This window comes from Sinocyclocheilus rhinocerous, unplaced genomic scaffold (genome assembly GCF_001515625.1).
Source record: "Sinocyclocheilus rhinocerous isolate Xijiao unplaced genomic scaffold, SAMN03320098_v1.1 scaffold449, whole genome shotgun sequence".
In the NCBI taxonomy this organism is placed as follows: domain Eukaryota; kingdom Metazoa; phylum Chordata; class Actinopteri; order Cypriniformes; family Cyprinidae; genus Sinocyclocheilus; species Sinocyclocheilus rhinocerous.
Window position 1 is genome coordinate 533,107 of NW_015652285.1, and position 23,864 is coordinate 556,970.

General features: G+C 37.7%; 1 protein-coding gene across 1 annotated transcript in view; it reads left to right on the top strand.

Moving 5' to 3' along the window:
- LOC107714387 (striated muscle preferentially expressed protein kinase-like) overlaps positions 1 to 23,864 on the top strand; it is a 92,202-nt gene that overhangs the window by 42,267 nt on the left and 26,071 nt on the right. Inside the window, exons 3-14 of the mRNA XM_016520210.1 lie at positions 2,457 to 2,577; positions 8,343 to 9,916; positions 10,079 to 10,222; positions 10,558 to 10,740; positions 17,399 to 17,574; positions 18,751 to 18,839; positions 18,968 to 19,143; positions 20,360 to 20,620; positions 21,239 to 21,397; positions 21,491 to 21,680; positions 22,615 to 22,844; positions 22,986 to 23,105. Of these exons, the coding sequence (XP_016375696.1) occupies positions 2,457 to 2,577; positions 8,343 to 9,916; positions 10,079 to 10,222; positions 10,558 to 10,740; positions 17,399 to 17,574; positions 18,751 to 18,839; positions 18,968 to 19,143; positions 20,360 to 20,620; positions 21,239 to 21,397; positions 21,491 to 21,680; positions 22,615 to 22,844; positions 22,986 to 23,105 (3,423 nt within the window). The remainder of the gene's footprint in view (positions 1 to 2,456; positions 2,578 to 8,342; positions 9,917 to 10,078; positions 10,223 to 10,557; positions 10,741 to 17,398; positions 17,575 to 18,750; positions 18,840 to 18,967; positions 19,144 to 20,359; positions 20,621 to 21,238; positions 21,398 to 21,490; positions 21,681 to 22,614; positions 22,845 to 22,985; positions 23,106 to 23,864) is intronic.

The following is a 23,864-nucleotide window of genomic DNA, read 5'->3' on the forward strand; positions in this document are numbered from 1 at the left end:
TTTCTTCTTGTAATTAAGAGCGCTTGTCCTCCTAATTTAAAAAAATTAGGAGCACCTTCTGATCAACAATCAAAAATTCTGATTAAAAAAATTTGCCTTCCTAATACTAGGTGACATTTGACTCCTTAAAGTGACTTACAGGAGTATTTCCTTTTTTACCTTTGTAATGGCATCATTTTCATCTGTCAGATTCAAAAATGTATGTTTATAATCTTTTTAAAATTTCTATTAAAATTTTGAATACAGAAATATGATTCAAATAACTGAAATTATACGCTAAAAATTAAACTAAATCCGCCAGCAGGTGGCGGCAAGTCACTGATTTTATCACTGAATCATTAATTCAATTGATTCGTTCGAACGGCTGAATCATTCAGGAATGAAGCAAGTGACTGTCTTTACGAACGGACGGAAATCCGTCATAGCGACGGAACTTTAATCCCTGATATAGATTGCCTTTAAACAGAAGAAAAACACGGATGGGTTTACAAAGATACAAATCTGAGGCCTATTCTCTTGATTCTATTTAGTCCCTTTGCAGAATCTCGGCAATTGAGCTCTCACTTGTCAGTATGTATTATGACAAAAGCCTTCCCGTTATCCCCTGGGGAAAGTATTTGAGACACTTACAGATTGGGTGAACAGTATTTCCATTTCTTACATCACCACGAGAGAGGACTAAAAAATAGAAGAGAGGAATAGAGTGATATTTATTTGATGTGTGATTTCAGCCTAGAAATGAGAAGTGTGAGAACAGCATGGCCTGCATATAAATATCCGTTTTGATCTCAGTGTCTAACATTGAAATTCATTTATCTTGTGTATAACACAGCTTTCAACAAAGAAGTGCACCACAAGCAACAAAGCTTGAATTGCACTCTAAATTGCTGGTTTGTCATTAGCACTGCTATGAATGATGTCTTCACAGCGCATAACATACAGTTGTAAGATCCAAAGCCTTTCTACAAAGTGAAAGTCAACAATTTCACCAACAAAGAGATACCGGAGGAATAAATGTGTCAGGATTTGGTGGAGCATATGATTTCCGTAGTGGCATAAGTGATTGATTTGATCTGTTATGGTGGGTGTAGAGGGGTGGGCGGAGGCGCATTGTCATTGATTTTGATGGATGCTTCCTGACTGCAGTCTAATCCATTCAGTCACTGAATCACACTGGCTCTGAAGGCATCAGCTGTGACTTTGCTTCAGCGCAGCTTGCAGCTGAATGGCATCACCTGGGCTTTATTCTTCACACCTCTGAATGCATGCTCATGTAATCCACTTACATTATCCACTTGTAGGCATAACAAACAGTATTTCATTCTTGTAAGGATTTAAAGGGATTATATGTCAGTTTCTTTTGTCTTTTCTTTTTTTTCCCTTCACTATACAGGTGCATCTCAATAAATTAGAATGTCGTGGAAAAGTTAATTTATTTCAGTAATTCAACTCAAATTGTGAAACTCGTGTATTAAATAAATTCAATGCACACAGACTGAAGTAGTTAGTGTCTTTGGTTCTTTTAATTGTGATGATTTTGGCTCACATTTAACAAAAACCCACCAACTCACTATCTCAACAAATTAGAATACTCCATAAGACAACCAAAGACTTAAACTACTTCAGTCTGTGTGCATTGAATTTATTTAATACACGAGTTTCACAATTTGAGTTGAATTACTGAAATAAATGAACTTTTCCACGACATTCTAATTTATTGAGATGCACCTGTAAATTTAAAGGGGTAATAACATTGATTGATTGATTGTTTTGAGATCTAATTATGTTAGTAACCATCATAAATTTACCTTTTAACACGATTTTATTCATTAATCTTTCCCAATATTGTCTGTCTGTCTGAGGTTCAATTAGAATGTAGGTAACCAAAATGGTCATAATTGACCTTTTCATTATAGTTAAACAGGCAGTTTTTTGTTACTATACCTTTAAGACTTTTATGCAAATACCCTCTTTGCATGTGAAAAGAGAAAGAGCTATGACTCTCAGATCTAATATAGATTTAAACGGTTCCATTTTTATTTATTTTTTTTGGCATCAGAAATTGGAGAACTTTAAATGAGTCATTTTTGCAGCTTAATTTCCATAAATGGTCTTTTTTAATTGCGAAGCAAGTTTTTAGTTCTTAAAGTTATAGTGTGTTTTTCTAGTTTAATGAACTATATTATTTCTAAAGATCAAGGAGCATTTTATTTATCATGACATGACTAGTTTAATAAATATTCTAAGATTGTTAGGTGGTTTTTATGCAGTTGAAAGAAAAGATAATGTTAGTAAAAGGAGAAAAGTGTAATTGAAAGAAAAAGTCATTTCTGTTGTTAACGTGTTTTTGATCATGCGGATGAGTTCGCCCATAACTTACTTGTGAACGCTAGGACGTTGAGTATCCTGCCTGAAATTTAATTCGCTCTATTTGTTCCCGTTTCCCTCTCCCGCAGGTGAGAGAATGATGGATGTCGCCCCAGATGCAAGCGATCGCTGGGCCGCCGGTGAGACCACAGTGTTGGAGAAAGAAGGTCTAGCCCTGGGATCAAGAGCTCCGGGGCCGCAGTCAGCCAGGCAAGCCAACAGCCGGGAGCCGACGGGCACCCAGATCAGGCACCTAGGGGTCGAGCCTCTGATTCGAGCATCACGCGCCAATCTGTCCCGACCGGTTTGGGGGTCAGAGGAAAGTGTGTCTTTAGCTAGCGATTACTATGGTAGCACGTTCAGTCTTTATAGAGGAAGGACTTTTTCTGTACCCCTGTAAGTAAACCTTCCTAAGTTAAAATAAACCGCAATCAGCCACAGCCCACAATAAGCAGACCAAAACACAGATATATAAAAAGATCCCTCATCAATAGATAAACAATCACAGCACCCGTCACAGAGTCACAAGAGACCCTTGCTCTAACATGGTGTCCCCTGTAAGTGCTAAGGATGGGAGGGGGCTGAGAACAAGACTCGGGCTGTAATTCCTCCTCTGTCTCTCTCTGTATTTGAGCCGTGCGTTGTGGTGGCCCCATGAGGCAGCTTACATCACCACAGGAATGACAGAAGATACAGTGAGTGGGCTCTCTGTGTTTGGATGAGGTTCAGCTCAGCCCACAGAGTGTAGATCTGTGTGAGCTGCCAAAAGCCTTACAAAAGTTGTTTTTTCACACGTTGATTTTATACATGTATGATTTCGTTTTTGGAGAGCAGAATCGAAATGACACTGAACAACTTCAGTTGATGCTCATATTAATTTCACATTGTCATAGATAGAACTTTTACGTTATGTCAAACTAATTGATTTGATTTCATGCTCAAGTCATTGCGGTGGTGGTGACATGATAAAGGTCTAAAATTCACCCTAAATATTCCTTAAAATATTCCAGATTTATTGCTGTAAAACTGTATTTTGCATTATTTTTATTACAAAACTATTTCACTGTTTTTCATCGCATATTAGTGATTATAAAAAGCACAGATGATTTGTTACTTCAGATGAGCCAGTTTCCGTCTCGCTGTATGTCACAAAAACATCAAAACATATCAGAATTTTATTTCTTATATATTCATTTCGGTGGCTTAATGCAAGGATTATTTCATGTTCTGGATACAAAAAAAATACCTTAGTCATCCTAGATAAACTTCTGATTGTAAAAGCTGTTAGAAGATGTGTGACTCGTGACAGGTGTTTTCTTACTGTATGTAGTCGGTTGTCTGTCTTGGATTTGAATAGCTTTTGTCGCTTACATCAGACTATCATTCTTACAATTTGACTTAAACTGTGTTGTGTTGTTAATGATTGGACAAAAGCCAGTTTTAACTCACATTTGACATTTGATGAGTGTTAATTTTGGGTGCTGGCTATGATGTATAAGCATAGATACTGTGCTGGCAATGATGTATAAGCATAGATATTGTGCTGGCTATGATGTATAAGCATAGAAAAGAAAAGTAGGCGATTGATTGTATCTTCTGTCATTCATCCCTCCGTAGCACTCTTCTTCATCCATGTTTGAGCCAGGGTTGACTGTCTCACTCTTAGAACCATATGTCACTCAAACTCTCCTTCAAATTTTAGTTTTCTTAGTCTATTATAACCCAAATTTTCAAATTTCATCCCACTCTGTTTAGCATTGAACCATCCCAGGCTTTGCATACTTTCAAGCCCACTGTTATCCATTAGTTTCTGTTTTCCATCCCCGTTGTTTGGTTCTGCTTTTGATTTGCTGCTAATTTGTATCATGAATGTGTTGAACCAAGATCTATTGGTAATGACAGGCTGTTCCAGTTTGTGCCTAACACTAAGATAACCTTAAAGCAAGTCATGGTTCTGTCTAAGAGAGGGCAGGTGCAGGGCACTGTCAGGTAATGACCTGGCCTTTAAAGCAGCCAGCTTATAATCTGTCAGATCTGTATCACATTATGCACAAACTGAGATGCTGAGAGCACGGTGTCCTTTTGTGCAGGTCAACATTTTTTGGAAGCTGCTGAAGGAGTCTAAGAATAGATAATCTCTGGAAGTGCTGCTGTTGGCCAAACTGTTATATCTGAAGACAAAGCATTTAAACTCCAAAATAGTACTTGCTGAGTAAGCTTAATGTGATGCATCTTCCATTGGCTGCACGCTCTTTCTGTACGTGTCACGAAAACATGACCATTTTACCATGCATCATAATAAAAGTAAAAGTTAAATTAAAGTGTCACACATATGCTGATAATATGTTAAACCTAGTGTTACAAATAAAAACAAAACAGAATTTCATACTATAAACTAATAATGTAGAGGTTACAGGCTGAGACAAATATAGTCTGAATTTAGTTAAGAATAGCTCCTCCCTCACGCACCGTTATTGCCTTTTTCATTCCTCATCTAGATTTATTTTTATTTAGTTCATACTTTCCTTTGACCCCCATTGTCCATATGCAAATTCTTTTAGTTTTCTACCCGCACAGCAGTTGATGCAAAATTGAAGCTGACCAAAAGTTTGCATTAAAAACATGCTTGCATCACATTTTTGTGTTAGGTGTCATCGACCCCTTCGGTTTCCCCCTGGTTTTTTGTGCATGCTGTTTTTGGTGATAATTTATGTCTTTTACATTTTTTTGCCAAAGTTAAATATCAGTGTTTTCAGTGGTAATGATCTCAAATAAAGTGCAATCTAAAACACTGTAATGTGTTGAGTATTATTCCCTCAATTAAAACCAAAAAGTACAAGACTGTATATTCATGTGAAGATCAATTTTGAATTAATTTATCTTGAATAAATAGCAAACTGTCTAAAAACCACTATTGCCAGATGCTTATTGTCATACTTTACTAACATCACACATTTCTAAGGACCATCCCTCTGTTTTAACCAGATTTGTGCTTTGTTTTCGCATGATTTTGATGCTGCATGGGAGATGTTCACTCATTATAGTGCACTGGATGTTGAATTCAAGAATAAGTTTGTCAAACTGCCAGTTGGGAAGGAAGCTACACTGGTTGGATTTACAGTACTTTTAGCTGTATCAGCTCTGCAAGGTTAGTTCAGTTTGGTCTGTGCTGTGAAAAAAAGAAAGATGTTTATGTTTTACTGCTCTTCAGACCTCTAGTGCACAGCCATTTTGAATTAGACCCATTTTAGCAGTACTCTTGATGACTCAACATTTAATAGTTATGTGCCTGCACTAATCCTTGTTTTACTCTTCCTTCCTAGCATTGGCAAGTGACACTTGACTTATTCCTGTAGATATCCAGTGATGTGTGGTGGTCTGGCCCAGTGATTTTGGAAGGTATAGGCTAGTAGGCACAATTTATTCTGCCATGTGCTGATATTACATTGTTTTACAGCATTCAGTTATTTTGTAAAAGACAAATAAATTACAATTTGTTTTAAGATAGAATTCAGATTTCTTAGCCTTGTAAACATAATGTAACTTTACATTTAAATGTGGTCTTGACTTGTGGTTCAACAGATCACAAAACTCACGGTTCGGATCATATTACGGTTTTTGAGCCTTGGATCGTTTTCCGGATTAGCAAAAAATATATATTTCAATGTAACTTTGCTTTCTATTTATTACTTAAAGCTAAGTACTTCTTTGATACCACAGCAAAAACTACTAGGCTAACTAAGAAGGTTGATTAAAGACAGGTGAACAGCCAGAAAAAATAAGAACAAATACACAAATTACAAGCATAGATAAATACAACAGAACAATGTTACAAATAAAAGTCGGTAGTATTCAGGTACAGAAATGTAATAATTAAGTGTAAAATAACACTGCATAGTGTTTACTGTATAAATTAAATATAGATTGATCTTTGTCAAAGCTGTGTTTTGTTGTTTGATTAGCGTCAATGACAGCAGAATGTATTTATAGGCTGCTGTCCCTTTAAGACCTGTTGCATGGATCCAATATAATGATCTGGGCAGGACTTAGGGGGTCGGGGACCCTGGGCTTGAGGTTGTGTTTGGGCCCTATACCTATACACTACAAATGCCCTCAACTTGAACATCATTATGGAGTAACAATTATTGTAAACCCCATTGTCCATATGCAAATTCTTTTAGTTTTCTACCCGCACAGCAGTTGATGCAAAATTGAAGCTGACCAAAAGTTTGCATTAAAAACATGCTTGCATCACATTTTTGTGTTAGGTATCATCGACCCCTTCGGTTTCCCCCTGGTTTTTTGTGCATGCTGTTTTTGGCGAACTGCACGCCATGAATCCTTGCATGCATGCACATGATGCCTTGACTCGCAAGGATAGGAGGGCATAGATCTTGTAAGAACTCTCAAAGATGTGTGTTACTCACACAGATTAAGAGGCTCTGTACAAATATATATATATATATAACACTGCATAGTGTTTACTGTATAAATTAAATATAGATTGATCTTTGTCAAAGCTGTGTTTTGTTGTTTGATTAGCGTCAATGACAGCAGAATGTATTTATAGGCTGCTGTCCCTTTAAGACCTGTTGCATGGATCCAATATAATGATCTGGGCAGGACTTAGGGGGTCGGGGACCCTGGGCTTGAGGTTGTGTTTGGGCCCTATACCTATACACTACAAATGCCCTCAACTTGAACATCATTATGGAGTAACAATTATTGTAAAATAATTAGCAATTAATATGCAACATGTCTAGCCGAGTCAAAATTTAGATGTAATATTAAATAATAAGCTACTTTTATAAATATGAATATACAACCGCCAGTAGGTGGCAGCAAGGTGAATACATAAATCAACCCATTCATTTGAAATGCCAATTCATTTAACTTAGCAAATGACTACTTATAGCCTGATTGAATTATTTACTGGTCCGTGTAACGCTGAGGAACAAAACACCGTGTTGCTCAGAGACACGGCCGTTCTGCTGTTTGTTCTATTTTCTTTTCGACAGAGCAAAATGGAATTTTGTGTCTAAAAGTTACTCAGTAACTTGTTTATTGTGCATTTGCAATCGTGCAGATATTCAGAAAAACAGGACTCTTGTTTGTGTGATAGGCTAACTCCTAAAAACTGAAACTCATTAAATGGCTATTTTTATTTTTTTAATAATTTTGATTACATTTCTGCCCCACTAAGTGTGATGGCAGTGAGATGGGAGAGAGCGCTCAAAACTCTTCAGATTGCATAATTTAGTGGAACATTAATAAAATATAGAATCATCTTCTGTAAAGAAATGAGGCGTTAACATATGAGAATTTATCATTATGCGCACTTCATGTGTGTGCGGCTGTGCATGTGCATAGAAAACAGTGCGCGAGTAACGAATCGAGTTTCTTTCGCTGGAATGGTTTAAAATCGCTTGAGTATGTAAACACGTACAAATGATAAACTTTCACTTTATTATGTTTAAATTTTGCAGTTAATCTGTGGATCACGTGTGCCGAAACGTGGGGGTTGGTCCGTACTGATCACGGATCAACTACGATCTGTTCAACCACTAGTCTTGACTGTCACTCCAAGATTAATAGAATACATTTTATTCATGCTCTGAACATCCCCTCGCATTATTTTTATATTTCAATTTATCAACCGTAACTAATTAGAAAATGCAATTAACAGAAGCTCATCATTTTTAATTTTCTTTATTTACCTCTCCTGAAATTTGAAAATTATGAAGGTTCACACACTCCTTCCTCATTTAAAAAAGCTAATTATTTTGCTCAAATTAAGACATTAACAGAAGTAGATTTGAAGTAACTTGTACACAAACAGTCCCATTTAAGGTCCCACATAAGAGAAATTAGCCTCTCTGGCCCCTCTTCCAAAGTCCTCATCCAAACAGTTGGGCTCCTCCCCTTGCATAACCCCATACTCTAACAGAACATTTCCCTCAAACACCTTCTTTTAGGAGCCCATCTGAAGAAGTTTTGAGGGAATCTCCCCCTCAAGTCCTACCACCCCCTTCCCCCAAAATTGGCCGCTCTACTGCCTCTCCTTTGCTCAGCCGTTCTGGTTCAGCCCCTGCCACACCCCTAGCCCCACGCAAGAAAGTTGTCGTGCCAACTGAATATCAAGACACAGTACCAGGAGAGTTTGAGGAGAAGATAAAGCAACCCAAATCCTCAGGCATGTCTCAGAGTAGTGCTCAAGACTCTCGACCCCAAACCCCTGTCAGCGAGTATTCCCGTAAGGAACTTACACCTCGGCCCTCACCAAAACTGACAAGAGCTAGCTCCAAGATCTTTGAGAAGGTGCGAGTCTTTGAAGAGCGCAGAAGAAGTATCGATAACCCAGAGGGATCTATATCCGGACGCTCTTGGGCTGGATTTAATAGAGCCTCGTCTATTGACTCTGATGAAGGAGGGAGCCGGTTGGGAATCTCGAGGGAGAGCTCCAAAGAAGACCTTCGTGAGGCTCTGAAGGCAGACGCAGCCCAGAGAAGGACCATGTTCAAACAGCGGGCTGCTTCCCTGGAGGACAGACCCCGTTACACCCAAAAGGTGCAGGACATTGAGAACAAGTTCACAGAGGAGCTCCAGCGCATCAAAAAGCTTGTCGGTAAACCACACATGAAGAAATCCTTCTCAACAGAGCAGCTCTCTACTTTTCGCAGGAGCAGGCAGCCTGTAAGAAAGTTAGAGCCCATCCCACCTCAGGTTCTTCAAAAGCTGCAGGATAGAGAGCATGCTCAGCGAGAACAAGAGATGAGAGAGAGAGGACAACCAAAAGAACTATCACCTCCAAAATCACCATCTCGCAGACGAAAAGACCAGCTGGCACAACAGTCACTGGAAAAAGTTAAAAGTGATCGGTCCGTCCCAACCACCAAGTTGGTAAGCACATTTGGACAAGAACCATCCCCTCCAGAGGCCATGTCACTCTCTGATTTACCTGGACAAAGATCTCCAAGACTTTGGGGTCCAAGCCCGAGCAGAGATAGTCCCCGAAGGTCTCCAACTGTAGAGATTACTGCCATGGCTGAAGAGCGCTCTCGAGGTAGATCTGAATCACCATCCCGAAATATCTTAGAGATGACATTACGCAAGGTGGAACCAAGACCTGCAAGTCCACTAGTAAAGAGGGTTGTTCGTGTTCAGGAAGTTCCACAAGCAGATGATGAGTCCATGCATAGGAAGACGCCAATAGAGGTCACGCTGAGAAAACTGGAAAGAAGGCCTGAAAGTCCTCTGGTGCAAGGAGAAACTGTAGCTATTCAAGAATGTCTTGTCCAAGCTCCCCCCAAACCTCCAAGAGTTTCCTCATCTTCCTCATCTGAGGAAAAGATGGAGCTGGATGTGACTCCTTTGCCACCGGCACCAAAGCTCACTATACCAAAAATTATTGTTGAAGAGGAGCCAATGGAGACGGACACACCTGCAGAAAAGACTGAAAAGTCTAAGAAAAGTGGCACTGCTAAAGAGGAAAAACCCCAAAGAAGCAGAGGAAGAGGACGCAGACAAAGACCAATGTCCCCTGAATTTGGTAAGTTTAGGCATTTCCAGTGGCATGCAAATCCTTGACCTTGAGAAACCTGAGAAATACTGAGACAAACCTTATTTGCAATGTACCTCCAATTCAAGTTGGATATTATATTTGAGGAATATCATGTCTACTGGATCTGACAGATATCTTATGCTGTTACAGAATCTTCAGACGACTCGTACGTGTCTGCAGGAGAGGATCCTCTAGAGGCTCCTGTGTTTGAGTTTCCACTTCAGGACACTGTGGCCTTTACTGGAACAGAGGTGCTTTTAAAATGCATCATCAGTGGCACCCCTCGTCCAGAAGGTAAGTCCTTTATTTCTGCCGTAATAACTTCAAACAGAACCTTTAGAATCTTGCCTATTTGACTTGTAACTGTAATACATGAGCATCACAGGGATGCAGTCATGGTGTAGTCCCTGTTGACTCTGAATCATTTACTCAAAAAATCTCTTTACATTAACTTACAAGTTGTCAGCTAAACAGTACTATCAGTACTATGTCTTCTGACAGCAACACTCGTAGAGACTTCTTTTGAGTCTTTGCCCACATTTCAAGCACAAAGGTAATTCCAGAGTGTCTCAGAAATAAGACTGTACTTTCTAGGGATGTTACAGCAAATAAATGTATTTTATATACAGTTACATGGAAGAGAGTCAACACTGAGATCAAGAACAGCCCAACTCATGTTGTGAAGGTAGAGGGAGAAAGGCATTCATTGCTCCTCAAATGGACAAAGCCAATTGATGCAGGAACATACACAGTTACTGCTACTAACGAGGTCGGCGAGGTGTCCAGCAGCGCTACACTTTTCATCAAATCAGGTGAGTGTTTTATGGTGAAAACTGTAAGATGTCCCTTCTTAATGGACATTAACACTGACAGCAGTTTGCTCTGCTGTTGGTTGGTTGGCAGTGATAGCTGTCACTCATGTCGCGGCAAATCTCCAACTCTCAATGAAAACGAATGAATTCATGTGTGAACACCCTTAATCTTTTTTTAGAAGACTTAGAATTAGATTTCCTAATTTTCATGTCTTAGTCAGAAGTATCAGATAATTTTAAACGCTTTACTTGCCTTGAGCTGGATATTTGGTTTTAATGCAGAGAATGCCTCCAAGTAAATGTTTTGAGTAAATATTTTTGGTGCAGCAAGGATGAGCATATCGTGTTTCCAGCCTGAGTTGAGGATGTGGGAGTTTGAAGGGTAACGTATGGGATTTTAGAGTGAATTTCAATACCTCCAGATATCTAAGTAGGTTCAAAGGCAGTGAGTCACACTGTCAACATGCAGCCCTGCAGGGAAGGAGTTAGCATCATTGTGTTGGTGTTTAAATCACCTTTAAAGCAAAATAGTCATTAAATTAACCATACAACTTTTTTCCTCTCTACCAGCTCTCACATGAGCTCTCTGTTTGGTTTTCCAGTGCCTCCTCTATCATTTTTTTGAGCCGCTTTGATTTTTCCTTTTCTCTATAATATCTCCCTAGTTCTCCAACCATGGTTCCATCTGGGTAGTTACCATAGCAACTCAGAGGTTAATTTGAACATATGAATTCAATTCAAGTTTATTTGTATAGCGCTTTTCACGATACAAATCGTTGCAAAGCAACTTTCCAGCAAATTAAGTTTCTACAATATTTAGTAGTAGCTTATCAATTGTTTAACTGCATTCTGGCCTCATAATGAATTTTAAAAATGCAAGCACAAATGTGGATGAGGCTGGACAAATTGGAAATGTTAGCCAAAACACTTTTTAGTCAAAACAGCTGTAGTCGCTTTGCTAGTTTTATGAAGAGATTATGGTATATTTCACCTAAATTCATTATTATTATTATTATTATTTCTGTTTTAGTTTAGTTTATTATTGTATATGTGCATATGGAAATATGGTGAAATATACAGCATGTATAATGTTTGCATTTTTAGGTTTTTATGTTGTTTTTAAGATTTGGATTCATTGTGTTGTTGTTTATATTGTATATGGTGAAGCTGAAGACAAATGTTTACTTTGTGGACAGTAAAGGATTTATTTATTTATTCTTGGTAATTGTTTTTATGGGTTTTGTTTAACACATTTTACCATGAATCATTGCAGAAAATGCTAAATAAGGCTTGTCTGGTGGGGATGTATGAATACATATTCTAATATTTTCGTTGTGCACCTTCGTTTAGTTAGAAAGAGAAAGAGAAGCTTTGCCTTATTAGGGTGGTGAATACCAGGGGTATTTTTAGCTATCCTTCTTCCATGAAACAGTCTCTTAATAATCTCATATACAGTGGATCCTTGTGTTACTTCATTGACAGCATGTTGTTAAACATGCCATTAAATGTTGTTGCCAAGCAGGTCTTTATTTTCCACAGTGACACAACAGCTAAACAGTTGCTCCTGAGAAATTTCAAGAACCATTTTATTGACAGAGGAAAGACTTGCATGAAAGTAATTTTCTTTAGTTCATGATACTGAGCTACAGCAGAAGTGACAGAGTTTGTAAGAGGCATATAAATAGGATGGTTGCTATGAGAAGTATTTTATGGCAGTTTCTTTGACTTGAATGGAAAAAATGGAGGACATCTGGATCTGTTTGTGCTGATGTAAATGTGAGAGGTAGTGTCTTATTGAAAGTGAGAGAGCCAGAGAGAAAGAGCAAGGGAGGGTACAGAAGACATAGTGCCTGCACCAGATTACCAGTTGAAATCTGGGGGCATTCACTAAGGTGCTGACATATTTATACAAATACTGCTGGGACTGAACATGCGCTAGTGCACTCGGTTTTGGCTTAGTACATGGCCAAGGTCTGGGTGAAGGAGCAGGGCCAGGTAGGTTTGCGTTTAAGAATTTGCATGGTGGGTTTTCAAAAAATGGTACAATATTACAGAATTTGACCAAGCTTTGATTTTTCTAATTTTTGTTAAGCTACTTTAGTTTGTTTTAAAAGTTCCATTTTTTTTTCTTTTTCTTTTGTAAAAAGTGAAAGTAATCACTGCCTTTGAGACATTTGGTGTTCTTGAAAATGTTACCGCTTTGAAATTAGAATCATACCTGGGTTCACGGTAATATACTGTATATGCTCTAAGCTGTGTGTAAGAAGAGACATGGTGTCTATTTTTTCTCCTGGTACATACATTGCCGAGTCTCATTGCACGCCGTGGCTTCGGGCCTCTCATGTCAAACGGTTTCAAGTGTTTACACATGTACCTCACTTAAGGAATGACTCTCACCCCCGGTTTCACAGACAAGGCTTAGTCCTAGACTAAAATGTGTAAGGATAAAAGAAACTCAGGAAACTCAGATACTTTGATCTCCCGAGAAACAGACAATACACTGGCACCTTCAAGACACCCCACAGAGGGGTGGTGCAGGAAACGCCTCTCTCACATATGCATCAGTGCCTTTTCATCTGCTCCCTCCACTGGATTCACTCAGAATGGTCAAGAATATAATGTTCTATATGAATGCAAATAAGATTTACAGTCATGTTTGGTTTCATTTGAATAGGTCTCAGAAATAAGACTGTACTTTCTAGGGATGTTACAGCAAATAAATGTATTTTATATACAGTTACATGGAAGAGAGTCAACACTGAGATCAAGAACAGCCCAACTCATGTTGTGAAGGTAGAGGGAGAAAGGCATTCATTGCTCCTCAAATGGACAAAGCCAATTGATGCAGGAACATACACAGTTACTGCTACTAACGAGGTCGGCGAGGTGTCCAGCAGCGCTACACTTTTCATCAAATCAGGTGAGTGTTTTATGGTGAAAACTGTAAGATGTCCCTTCTTAATGGACATTAACACTGACAGCAGTTTGCTCTGCTGTTGGTTGGTTGGCAGTGATAGCTGTCACTCATGTCGCGGCAAATCTCCAACTCTCAATGAAAACGAATGAATTCATGTGTGAACACCCTTAATCTTTTTTTAGAAGACTTAGAATTAGATTTCCTAATTTTCATGTCTTAGTCAGAAGTATCAGATAATTTTAAACGCTTTACTTGCCTTGAGCTGGATATTTGGTTTTAATGCAGAGAATGCCTCCAAGTAAATGTTTTGAGTAAATATTTTTGGTGCAGCAAGGATGAGCATATCGTGTTTCCAGCCTGAGTTGAGGATGTGGGAGTTTGAAGGGTAACGTATGGGATTTTAGAGTGAATTTCAATACCTCCAGATATCTAAGTAGGTTCAAAGGCAGTGAGTCACACTGTCAACATGCAGCCCTGCAGGGAAGGAGTTAGCATCATTGTGTTGGTGTTTAAATCACCTTTAAAGCAAAATAGTCATTAAATTAACCATACAACTTTTTTCCTCTCTACCAGCTCTCACATGAGCTCTCTGTTTGGTTTTCCAGTGCCTCCTCTATCATTTTTTTGAGCCGCTTTGATTTTTCCTTTTCTCTATAATATCTCCCTAGTTCTCCAACCATGGTTCCATCTGGGTAGTTACCATAGCAACTCAGAGGTTAATTTGAACATATGAATTCAATTCAAGTTTATTTGTATAGCGCTTTTCACGATACAAATCGTTGCAAAGCAACTTTCCAGCAAATTAAGTTTCTACAATATTTAGTAGTAGCTTATCAATTGTTTAACTGCATTCTGGCCTCATAATGAATTTTAAAAATGCAAGCACAAATGTGGATGAGGCTGGACAAATTGGAAATGTTAGCCAAAACACTTTTTAGTCAAAACAGCTGTAGTCGCTTTGCTAGTTTTATGAAGAGATTATGGTATATTTCACCTAAATTCATTATTATTATTATTATTATTTCTGTTTTAGTTTAGTTTATTATTGTATATGTGCATATGGAAATATGGTGAAATATACAGCATGTATAATGTTTGCATTTTTAGGTTTTTATGTTGTTTTTAAGATTTGGATTCATTGTGTTGTTGTTTATATTGTATATGGTGAAGCTGAAGACAAATGTTTACTTTGTGGACAGTAAAGGATTTATTTATTTATTCTTGGTAATTGTTTTTATGGGTTTTGTTTAACACATTTTACCATGAATCATTGCAGAAAATGCTAAATAAGGCTTGTCTGGTGGGGATGTATGAATACATATTCTAATATTTTCGTTGTGCACCTTCGTTTAGTTAGAAAGAGAAAGAGAAGCTTTGCCTTATTAGGGTGGTGAATACCAGGGGTATTTTTAGCTATCCTTCTTCCATGAAACAGTCTCTTAATAATCTCATATACAGTGGATCCTTGTGTTACTTCATTGACAGCATGTTGTTAAACATGCCATTAAATGTTGTTGCCAAGCAGGTCTTTATTTTCCACAGTGACACAACAGCTAAACAGTTGCTCCTGAGAAATTTCAAGAACCATTTTATTGACAGAGGAAAGACTTGCATGAAAGTAATTTTCTTTAGTTCATGATACTGAGCTACAGCAGAAGTGACAGAGTTTGTAAGAGGCATATAAATAGGATGGTTGCTATGAGAAGTATTTTATGGCAGTTTCTTTGACTTGAATGGAAAAAATGGAGGACATCTGGATCTGTTTGTGCTGATGTAAATGTGAGAGGTAGTGTCTTATTGAAAGTGAGAGAGCCAGAGAGAAAGAGCAAGGGAGGGTACAGAAGACATAGTGCCTGCACCAGATTACCAGTTGAAATCTGGGGGCATTCACTAAGGTGCTGACATATTTATACAAATACTGCTGGGACTGAACATGCGCTAGTGCACTCGGTTTTGGCTTAGTACATGGCCAAGGTCTGGGTGAAGGAGCAGGGCCAGGTAGGTTTGCGTTTAAGAATTTGCATGGTGGGTTTTCAAAAAATGGTACAATATTACAGAATTTGACCAAGCTTTGATTTTTCTAATTTTTGTTAAGCTACTTTAGTTTGTTTTAAAAGTTCCATTTTTTTTTCTTTTTCTTTTGTAAAAAGTGAAAGTAATCACTGCCTTTGAGACATTTGGTGTTCTTGAAAATGTTACCGCTTTGAAATTAGAATCATACCTGGGTTCACGGTAATATACTGTATATGCTCTAAGCTGTGTGTAAGAAGAGACATGGTGTCTATTTTTTCTCCTGGTACATACATTGCCGAGTCTCATTGCACGCCGTGGCTTCGGGCCTCTCATGTCAAACGGTTTCAAGTGTTTACACATGTACCTCACTTAAGGAATGACTCTCACCCCCGGTTTCACAGACAAGGCTTAGTCCTAGACTAAAATGTGTAAGGATAAAAGAAACTCAGGAAACTCAGATACTTTGATCTCCCGAGAAACAGACAATACACTGGCACCTTCAAGACACCCCACAGAGGGGTGGTGCAGGAAACGCCTCTCTCACATATGCATCAGTGCCTTTTCATCTGCTCCCTCCACTGGAGATACCTTCTTTGGGCCAAGTGTGTGGACCTTACAAATGCATGTCTGGGCTGTTTTAACTGAATGAAACTTGCATTGACTGATCTTAAAATATGTCAGTGCCATTGTTTTGTCTCAAGATGCACGTGAGTAATGTTATTTTCTAAGGCACGTTTATAAAAGATACTTAAATGTCCTAACTGAACTATGACCTAATACTGGCTTAACCTAAACCCAGTCTGTGAAATGAGGCCTCAGTTCAGTAGCTTATTTCTGTTTGTAAATCAACATCAACAGTTTAGCTTTACATTGATGGCTGCAAATGGCTCAATGATCACTGATTTCTTTACTGTTTGTTGAAACATGAAGTTGAAGCAGGACCTACAGAAGAGTTAGAGGGTCAAAAAGCCAATAGCTTTTAGTTTACATCAGAGCCATGAACCTACATGCTAATGTAATGAGCACAGCTGTAAAATCACATTCCTTGTCTTCTGATAATAATAATAATAATGTTTTATTTATATAGAGCCTTTCCAGTGCTTAAGGACACTTTACAGTAAAGATACAATTAGAAAAGAAAAACACCAATATAATAAACAAAAATGACAAACACTAGTACAAGTGAAAAATTAGAATGAAACACAATGAGAAAACAGGACGCAAAATACGAATGAATATGATCATATGAATGCCACTGAAAATCCTTTAAAATTCTCTACATAGCATAACAAACTTGTTGTTAGACACTCTTCTGAGTAAATCTTCTTCATCCTCTGTTTTTGTGATGCTTTTTGAAAGCAATCTGTCCCCAGCGCTGGCATTCACATTGTCACTGGACCTTTCTGAGATTGGATTTGGGATTACAGTATCCTTTCTCTTCAGGGATCCTGATTTGTATTCGGCCCATGTCTTTTACCCATCACCTTTCTAATCCATTTCTCTCTGTCAGAGCCAAAAACAAAAAGTAATTCTCTGTGAATTTTACATCTGTGATGTTTTTGAACAAACAGTAAATAAAATCATATTGTTCTGCAGATGTTTTTAATGGGGTTATTTAGATGAGTGTTGACTATACTTGTTAAAGGTTGCCAAAGTGTAGATGTAAACATGCAAATCTGTAAGTATTGCTTGTAAAATCCACTCCAATCCCATTGGTGTTTCTCACAGAGCCCAGTCAGGACCAGCGTGGGAACCTTGGTGTACCCATGGACGTCAGCAGTCCCATCACATCTGATGAGGAGTACCTCAGTCCTCTTGAGGAGGGGATGGATTTCTCCTCCTACAGGGGACCTGAGCCGAGGAAGATCGTGGATACTCGATTCAAGGAGCCTCCATCATTTCAGGTATCAGATAATACTAAAATATTATATCAGAATACATCATTGAGCACTTTTACATGCACATTTTCCAAATAAGGAAGATCCCATTTCTATTCCCGAAAAGACGTTTAGATGCTCAATAGCGATTGGAATATCCATATGAACATGTAATCCTCATAATCAAAATAATCTTAAACATGACCATTCCTGCTATTCTTTTTTTTTTTTTGGAAAACATGGAGATGCTGATTAGTTTTCTGGATATTTTTGTGCATGTAAAAAATGGTCATGAAAAAAACATGGGAGGATGGGAGGAAAAATGCTCTTGGGTTCTCTCGCAACAGTATTGTGTTCCCCCAAGAAAAGTTTGTTCGCATCCTTCCAATTCATTTGATTTCTATCACAAATGTTTATTGAGCAAATGCGAAGTTCTTTTGGGGAATGGAATAGTTTTGCAAGCAATTTTTTTTTCTGGGGAATGCCAAAGTTTTGTGAGAAAACCATAGACTGTATAAAAACATGGACGTAGTGTCCGTGACGTCACCCGTAGATTTCCGAAGAGCCTTTTTGAAGCTCAAAAGTTGGCGGAGCCGGCTGTCGCCATCTTGGAAGCGCGTCACTCCCGGATAATCGAAAATGGGCAAAGAGGCGGGAGCAGGTTGGTGAAGCCACGCCCACCTAGCTCGACGGTGGGGACAGCAGCGGCAATCCACCTATCACTCAAGTGGCCACGCCCTTAATTATGCAGAACTTTAAGGCTTAATATAATTTAAACGGATGAGTTATAAAAAAAATTCACCCCCTCACAGTTGTCATGAAGGGCAAAATTAGCTATATAGACCAAAACCACTTTTTGAACCAGGCTGTAAACATGTTTTTTTCTGCTGTAAATTTGGGCATTTTAACATGGGGAGTCTATGGGATTGACTCCCTTTTGCAGCCAGCCTCTAGCGGCCAGTTGATGAATTACAGTTTAAGTCACTTCCGTGTTGGCTTCACGAGAGAGAGCGGGAGGTTGCCGCTTGGAGAAAACGCAAAATCATTGAAAAATTACTTTTCCTCCCATCTGAATTATTATTTTTTTTACCATCAACATGTCCCTGTAGGGGTTCGTATTATCTGCACATTTGCATTTAATATTTTTAGTTTCTATTATCTTTACAAACCAATAATGAGCCTCTGTGTTTACCAACATAACAGGTTTTTATTGGAGACCAAACAGTTATAGAGGGTCAAGAGGTGAAAATGTCTGTTCGAGTGAGTGGACAGCCTAAACCCATGCTTTACTGGTGCGTTAAAATCTTTACCTTTATTTGTCTAGATTAAACAACTCATAATATTGTTTTAAGCAATATGGACTCTTTGTTCATTTTGATATATTGTGTCATAACTAAACTTTTATTTTCCTTTGTATCAGGCTGAGAGACAGAGTAACCATTAAAACGGGTGCACGGCATATCGCCCATGAGACAGAAGAGGGCAACTTTGAAATGATAATTAAATCGGCACAGAAGTCAGACTCTGGTGTTTACACCTGCAAGATCATCAACGAGTATGGGACTAAACAGTGTGAGGGCAAACTGGAGGTGAAAGGTAAGGGTTTCAGCTAGTCTTGCATGGTTTGTGTGCATTAATGAATCACAAGCATGATAAATCACGTAGACCCAAGTGTTGATAATTCTGTACTGTTTCTCGTCATTTTCACCGTTAAAATACTTTCTTCTTGCTCAGCTTAATATGCAGTGACAAATATAAATAAGCCATTCATAGGTTCATTACCCTGAAAATCACTGTAGTTGAAGTACTTCAGTTTGTAGCTTCCTCAACACTGCTTATCACCTTTTGAATATTTAATAAATAGGATTTTTCAAATAATTAATGCAGCAGCTGATTTCAGTGCAAGTCAGTGAATGTGTTTGAATGCATAATGCGAGTAGCTTTTACATGACTACAGAAGAAATTGTCATACCTTGGTTTAATATAATTAAACATTTTTTAGTAGTTGTATAATTTTCTCTCAATGATTTCTATGCAGTAAATACAGTTTAGACTTTAATGCAGTTTTGCCTTTTAATGCATCTTTTAGAAGCTTTGCATCAGTGTTGTTAAAAAAATATTTTTCAATTTTTACAGTGTTTTATTAAAATCTAACTATAATTTATATAATATTAAAGTATATTTAATATATACATTACCGTTCAAAAGTTTGGGGTCAATAAGATTGATTCATTGATTGATTGAGTTATGAAGGAAAAAAATTCATGCTTTTATCAGCACCAAATCAACATATCAGAATGATTTCTGACAGATCATTTGACACTAAAGACTGAAGTAATAGCTGCTGAATTAAGATTTGCAATGTATCTTAAAATGTATTAAAATAGTCATTTTAAATTGTAATAGTATTTCACAGTAATACGGTTTTTACTGTATTTTTAATCAAATAAATGTTCCCTTGGTTTAATATGCATTCGCTTATCCTTGGCATAATATACATTTTAAGATCAGTGTAAGTTTTATAAGTCTGAAAGAGCTCAGATCAGGCAATTTTGAATTCTGGGTATAATTTTGAGCTGATCCGTACTGAGCCTTGAATGGATTCTGCTGACAGACACCGTATTAGCATATTCATCTAATATTTCTGCTCTGCTGTACAACACATGCTATTAGCAGACTGTCTTTTATATCTGTAGCAGATTAGGCACATGCAAAGACTCCTGTGCGCTTTAAACTTAAGCTCTGGATTTTCTTATAGGGTTTTTTTTTCTTCACCACTCTTTAGTTGATCCTTATCGTTTTTTTCCTCCAGCTCGTCCAATAGAGCCAGGCCTGGCCATCATTCGGCCTGTGAGGGACGTGATGGTGAAGGCAGGGGAGACTGCCTTGTTCGAGTGTCATGTGATCGGCCCACAGGACACAGATGTTGATTGGCTGTCAGATGGGAAACTCATCCAACCAGCTCTGTTGAACTGTAAGATGCACTTTGACGGGAAAAGGTGCAGGCTGCTGCTTAACTCTGTACATGAGGATGACAGTGGAACATACACGTGCAAACTGAGCACAGCCAAAGGTGAGCAGCTTGGTATTGGTCCACACATTAAATGAGTCATACTGTATCATGAGGAATGACAATTTCTTGGCTGGGTGTAGCACCTGCAACTCTGCAACTGAAGTTTATTTTTAACAAACATCATGATTATTTCAGTCTGGCCTATACAGTTTGACCAGCATATTTCAGAGTGGATTGTTGTGCTCAGAAAGCTTTAAGGGATAGTTCACCCTCACCCTCATGTTGTTTAAAATCTGCATCACTGCCTTTCTTCTGCTGAACACAAAAAAATATATTTTAAAGAATATTTCAACTTTTTTTTGTCAATGCAGTCCAAAACAACAATGCATGGACAAAATAAACACATTTTTCAAAATATCTTCTTTTGTGTTCCATAGAATAAAGAAAGTCATACAGGTTTGGAACAACATGAAGGTGAGTAAATAATGACAATAATGAGTTTTTATTTTTGAGTGAACTATTCCTTAAAACATGCTGTAGCAACAAAAGAAACTGCCCGTTTTATGCCCATAAATAAACATGTTGCTAGGGTTATAAGGATGACAATTTTTGCCAAAGGTTTCATGACGTGAGCAGCTCAAATGGTCAATTTCACTTCACATGTCATGTGAATTACAGAGGAGCTGACCTCTAGTGCCAAGCTAAAGGTGGTAGCATCCATAGAGCCCCTCTTCACCCGTAAGCTGGATGTACTAGAAGTTATAGAGGGTCGTAATGCTCGATTTGACTGCAAGGTCAGTGGGACGCCACCTCCTCAGGTCATCTGGAGCCACTTTGGTATGAATCTAATTCCCTTGAGTGCCTCCCAGTGTCAGTCCTGTAAAGTAACATCAAGATGGTTGAGTCATTTGTGTGTCATGTCTTCAACAGATCATCCGTTGGAGGAAAGCGAAGACATTCGGATCGTAAAAGAAGGTGGACGGCACTCATTAATCATCTCTCATGTTAATAATGAAGATGAGGGTCTCTACACAGTAGTAGCACAGAACTCACACGGAGAGGCTGAGTGCGCAGCGGAGCTATATGTGCAGGAGCCCAGACCAGCAATATCCTCTCAAATGTATGACCTTGTGACTAATGATTCACTGATTCACTCAGAACTTGTTTTAAAGGTTTAGTTCACCCAAAAATGAAAGTTCTTCTTCTTTTGCGAGATATAAACTCAGAACTGAGAAATAATTCTGAGAAAAAAAGTCTGAATTGTGAGATATAAACTATCAATTTCAAGGAAGAAGTCAAAATTGTGAAAAGTCGCCACAAGGAATAAGAAATACAAAAAATAATAAAAAGGTAATAGTGACTTTTTTTCTTGCAATTCTGAGAAAAAAGTCAGAATTGCGAAATATCAACTCAGAATTGCGACAAACAATTCTGAGAGAAATAGACAGAATTGTGAGATATAATTCTGAGAAGAAAAGTCTGAATTTTGAAATGCAAGAAAAGTAATTGCAAGAAAAAAGTCAAAATTTTGAGAAGTCGGATAAATGAATAAAGAATTAAAAACATTAAAAGGTAACTGACTTTTTATCTCACAATTTTGACTTTTTTCTTGCAATTGCGGGTTTATATCTAACACTTCAGAAAAAAGAGATTAAAAAAAATCACAATTACCTTTATTTAATTAATTATTTATTTATATTTATTTCGTGATGGAAATAAGCTCCCATACGTATGGTGTTATTTTGTTCATGGAACACAAAAGTAGAAATTTTGAAGAAACATTTCACAAAATTTTTCCATAGAAGGATAGTTTAGTTTGGCTGCTGAGTTCCAGAAAACACCATAATGTTATCTATACGATAAGTGCACCACATTCTAAGTCTTCTGATTGGATAAGATAGCTTTGTGCACAGACAAAAACAGCATTTTGACAGGTTTAAGATGACAGTTTTCATTTTTGGGTGAAGCGGCGATGGTCTACAATCATTTAAGTGTTCTTAACATTTTCATTTTTGCATAAAAACAGCTTGATGGTTTTGGTTTATCTTTACCAGAGCAAAGCTGGAAAAAATGCCCTCCATTCCTGAGGAACCTGAGGTGCCTGAGAATGAGGTGGAACGTTTCACCATGCCTGACTTTGTCAAGCCGCTCTATGATCTGGATGTAGTTGAGGGCAGAGAGGCTGTGCTCAGGTGCAAAGTGGCTGGCCTGCCATACCCAACTATAATCTGGTTTCACAATGGCAAGAGGATTGACAGCACAGAGGACAGAAAAATGACACAGTGTAAGTTAGTTGATAACATAATTCAATTCTCTTACTGTCTGCTAAGCTTTTCCGGAAAGCAGTCCTTATGGAAATGATAGTGTGAGTGGCGGGAATAGCAGGAATATAAAGTGTTTGTTCTCTATGTTGTCTCTTCCGTAGTCAGAGATGTTCACAGCCTGGTGATCCGCTCTGTTTGTCATGCCCACGGAGGAGTTTACAAGTGTGTCATTTCCAATAAGATGGGCAAGGCCACCTGCTATGCCCATCTTTATGTGACAGGTGAGTTTAATATATCAGTGGCTTCTGTTAGCTATGTTTGACAATATTGAATATATTGGAAATATATTCCAATATATTATATTTAGGAAAAAGAGTATCTTAAAAAAGGCTAAGTAAAAAAGAAAAAAAAAAAAGCTGTCATGCACATTTTTTATATATTACTGTTTATTATGATAATATTTTGGCCACAATCTGAACATCATCTCTACATGATTTCAAGGATTAGTGACTACAGTATTGACACATTAAACATGCATATTACACAAGTTCCCAGAGTAAAAACCAAAAAATTGATGTGATTTTTTTTTTTTTTTTTTTTTGCAGTGTAAATTATTTAATTTGATTGTTAACAGCCCTGTAGAGTATGTTGAATTTCTTGATTAATTGTAAGAATTTGACATGAAAGATGACTCATACATTTAATAAGGTTAAAAAATATTGGTCTTTATAAAGGTAAATAACATCCTGGGGTAAATATTAAAAACATTTACGTTTTTTTAAGTGTGTAAAAGCTGATAGAACACTGATGAAAATATTGCTTCGGAATAAATTGTTTACACCACCAAAAATCTTGGTGATGCGGTGCTTTTTTAAATTTTGTATGGGATAATGTCTGCTGATATGAAAAGTTCACTGTATATCATAATAATGAATAGCATTGTTGACAGTGATGATATATTTGATACATTAAATACATTAAATATTACATATAAGTATGTAATATAATGTGTATTTCCATCACAGGGTTGGTCTTAAATG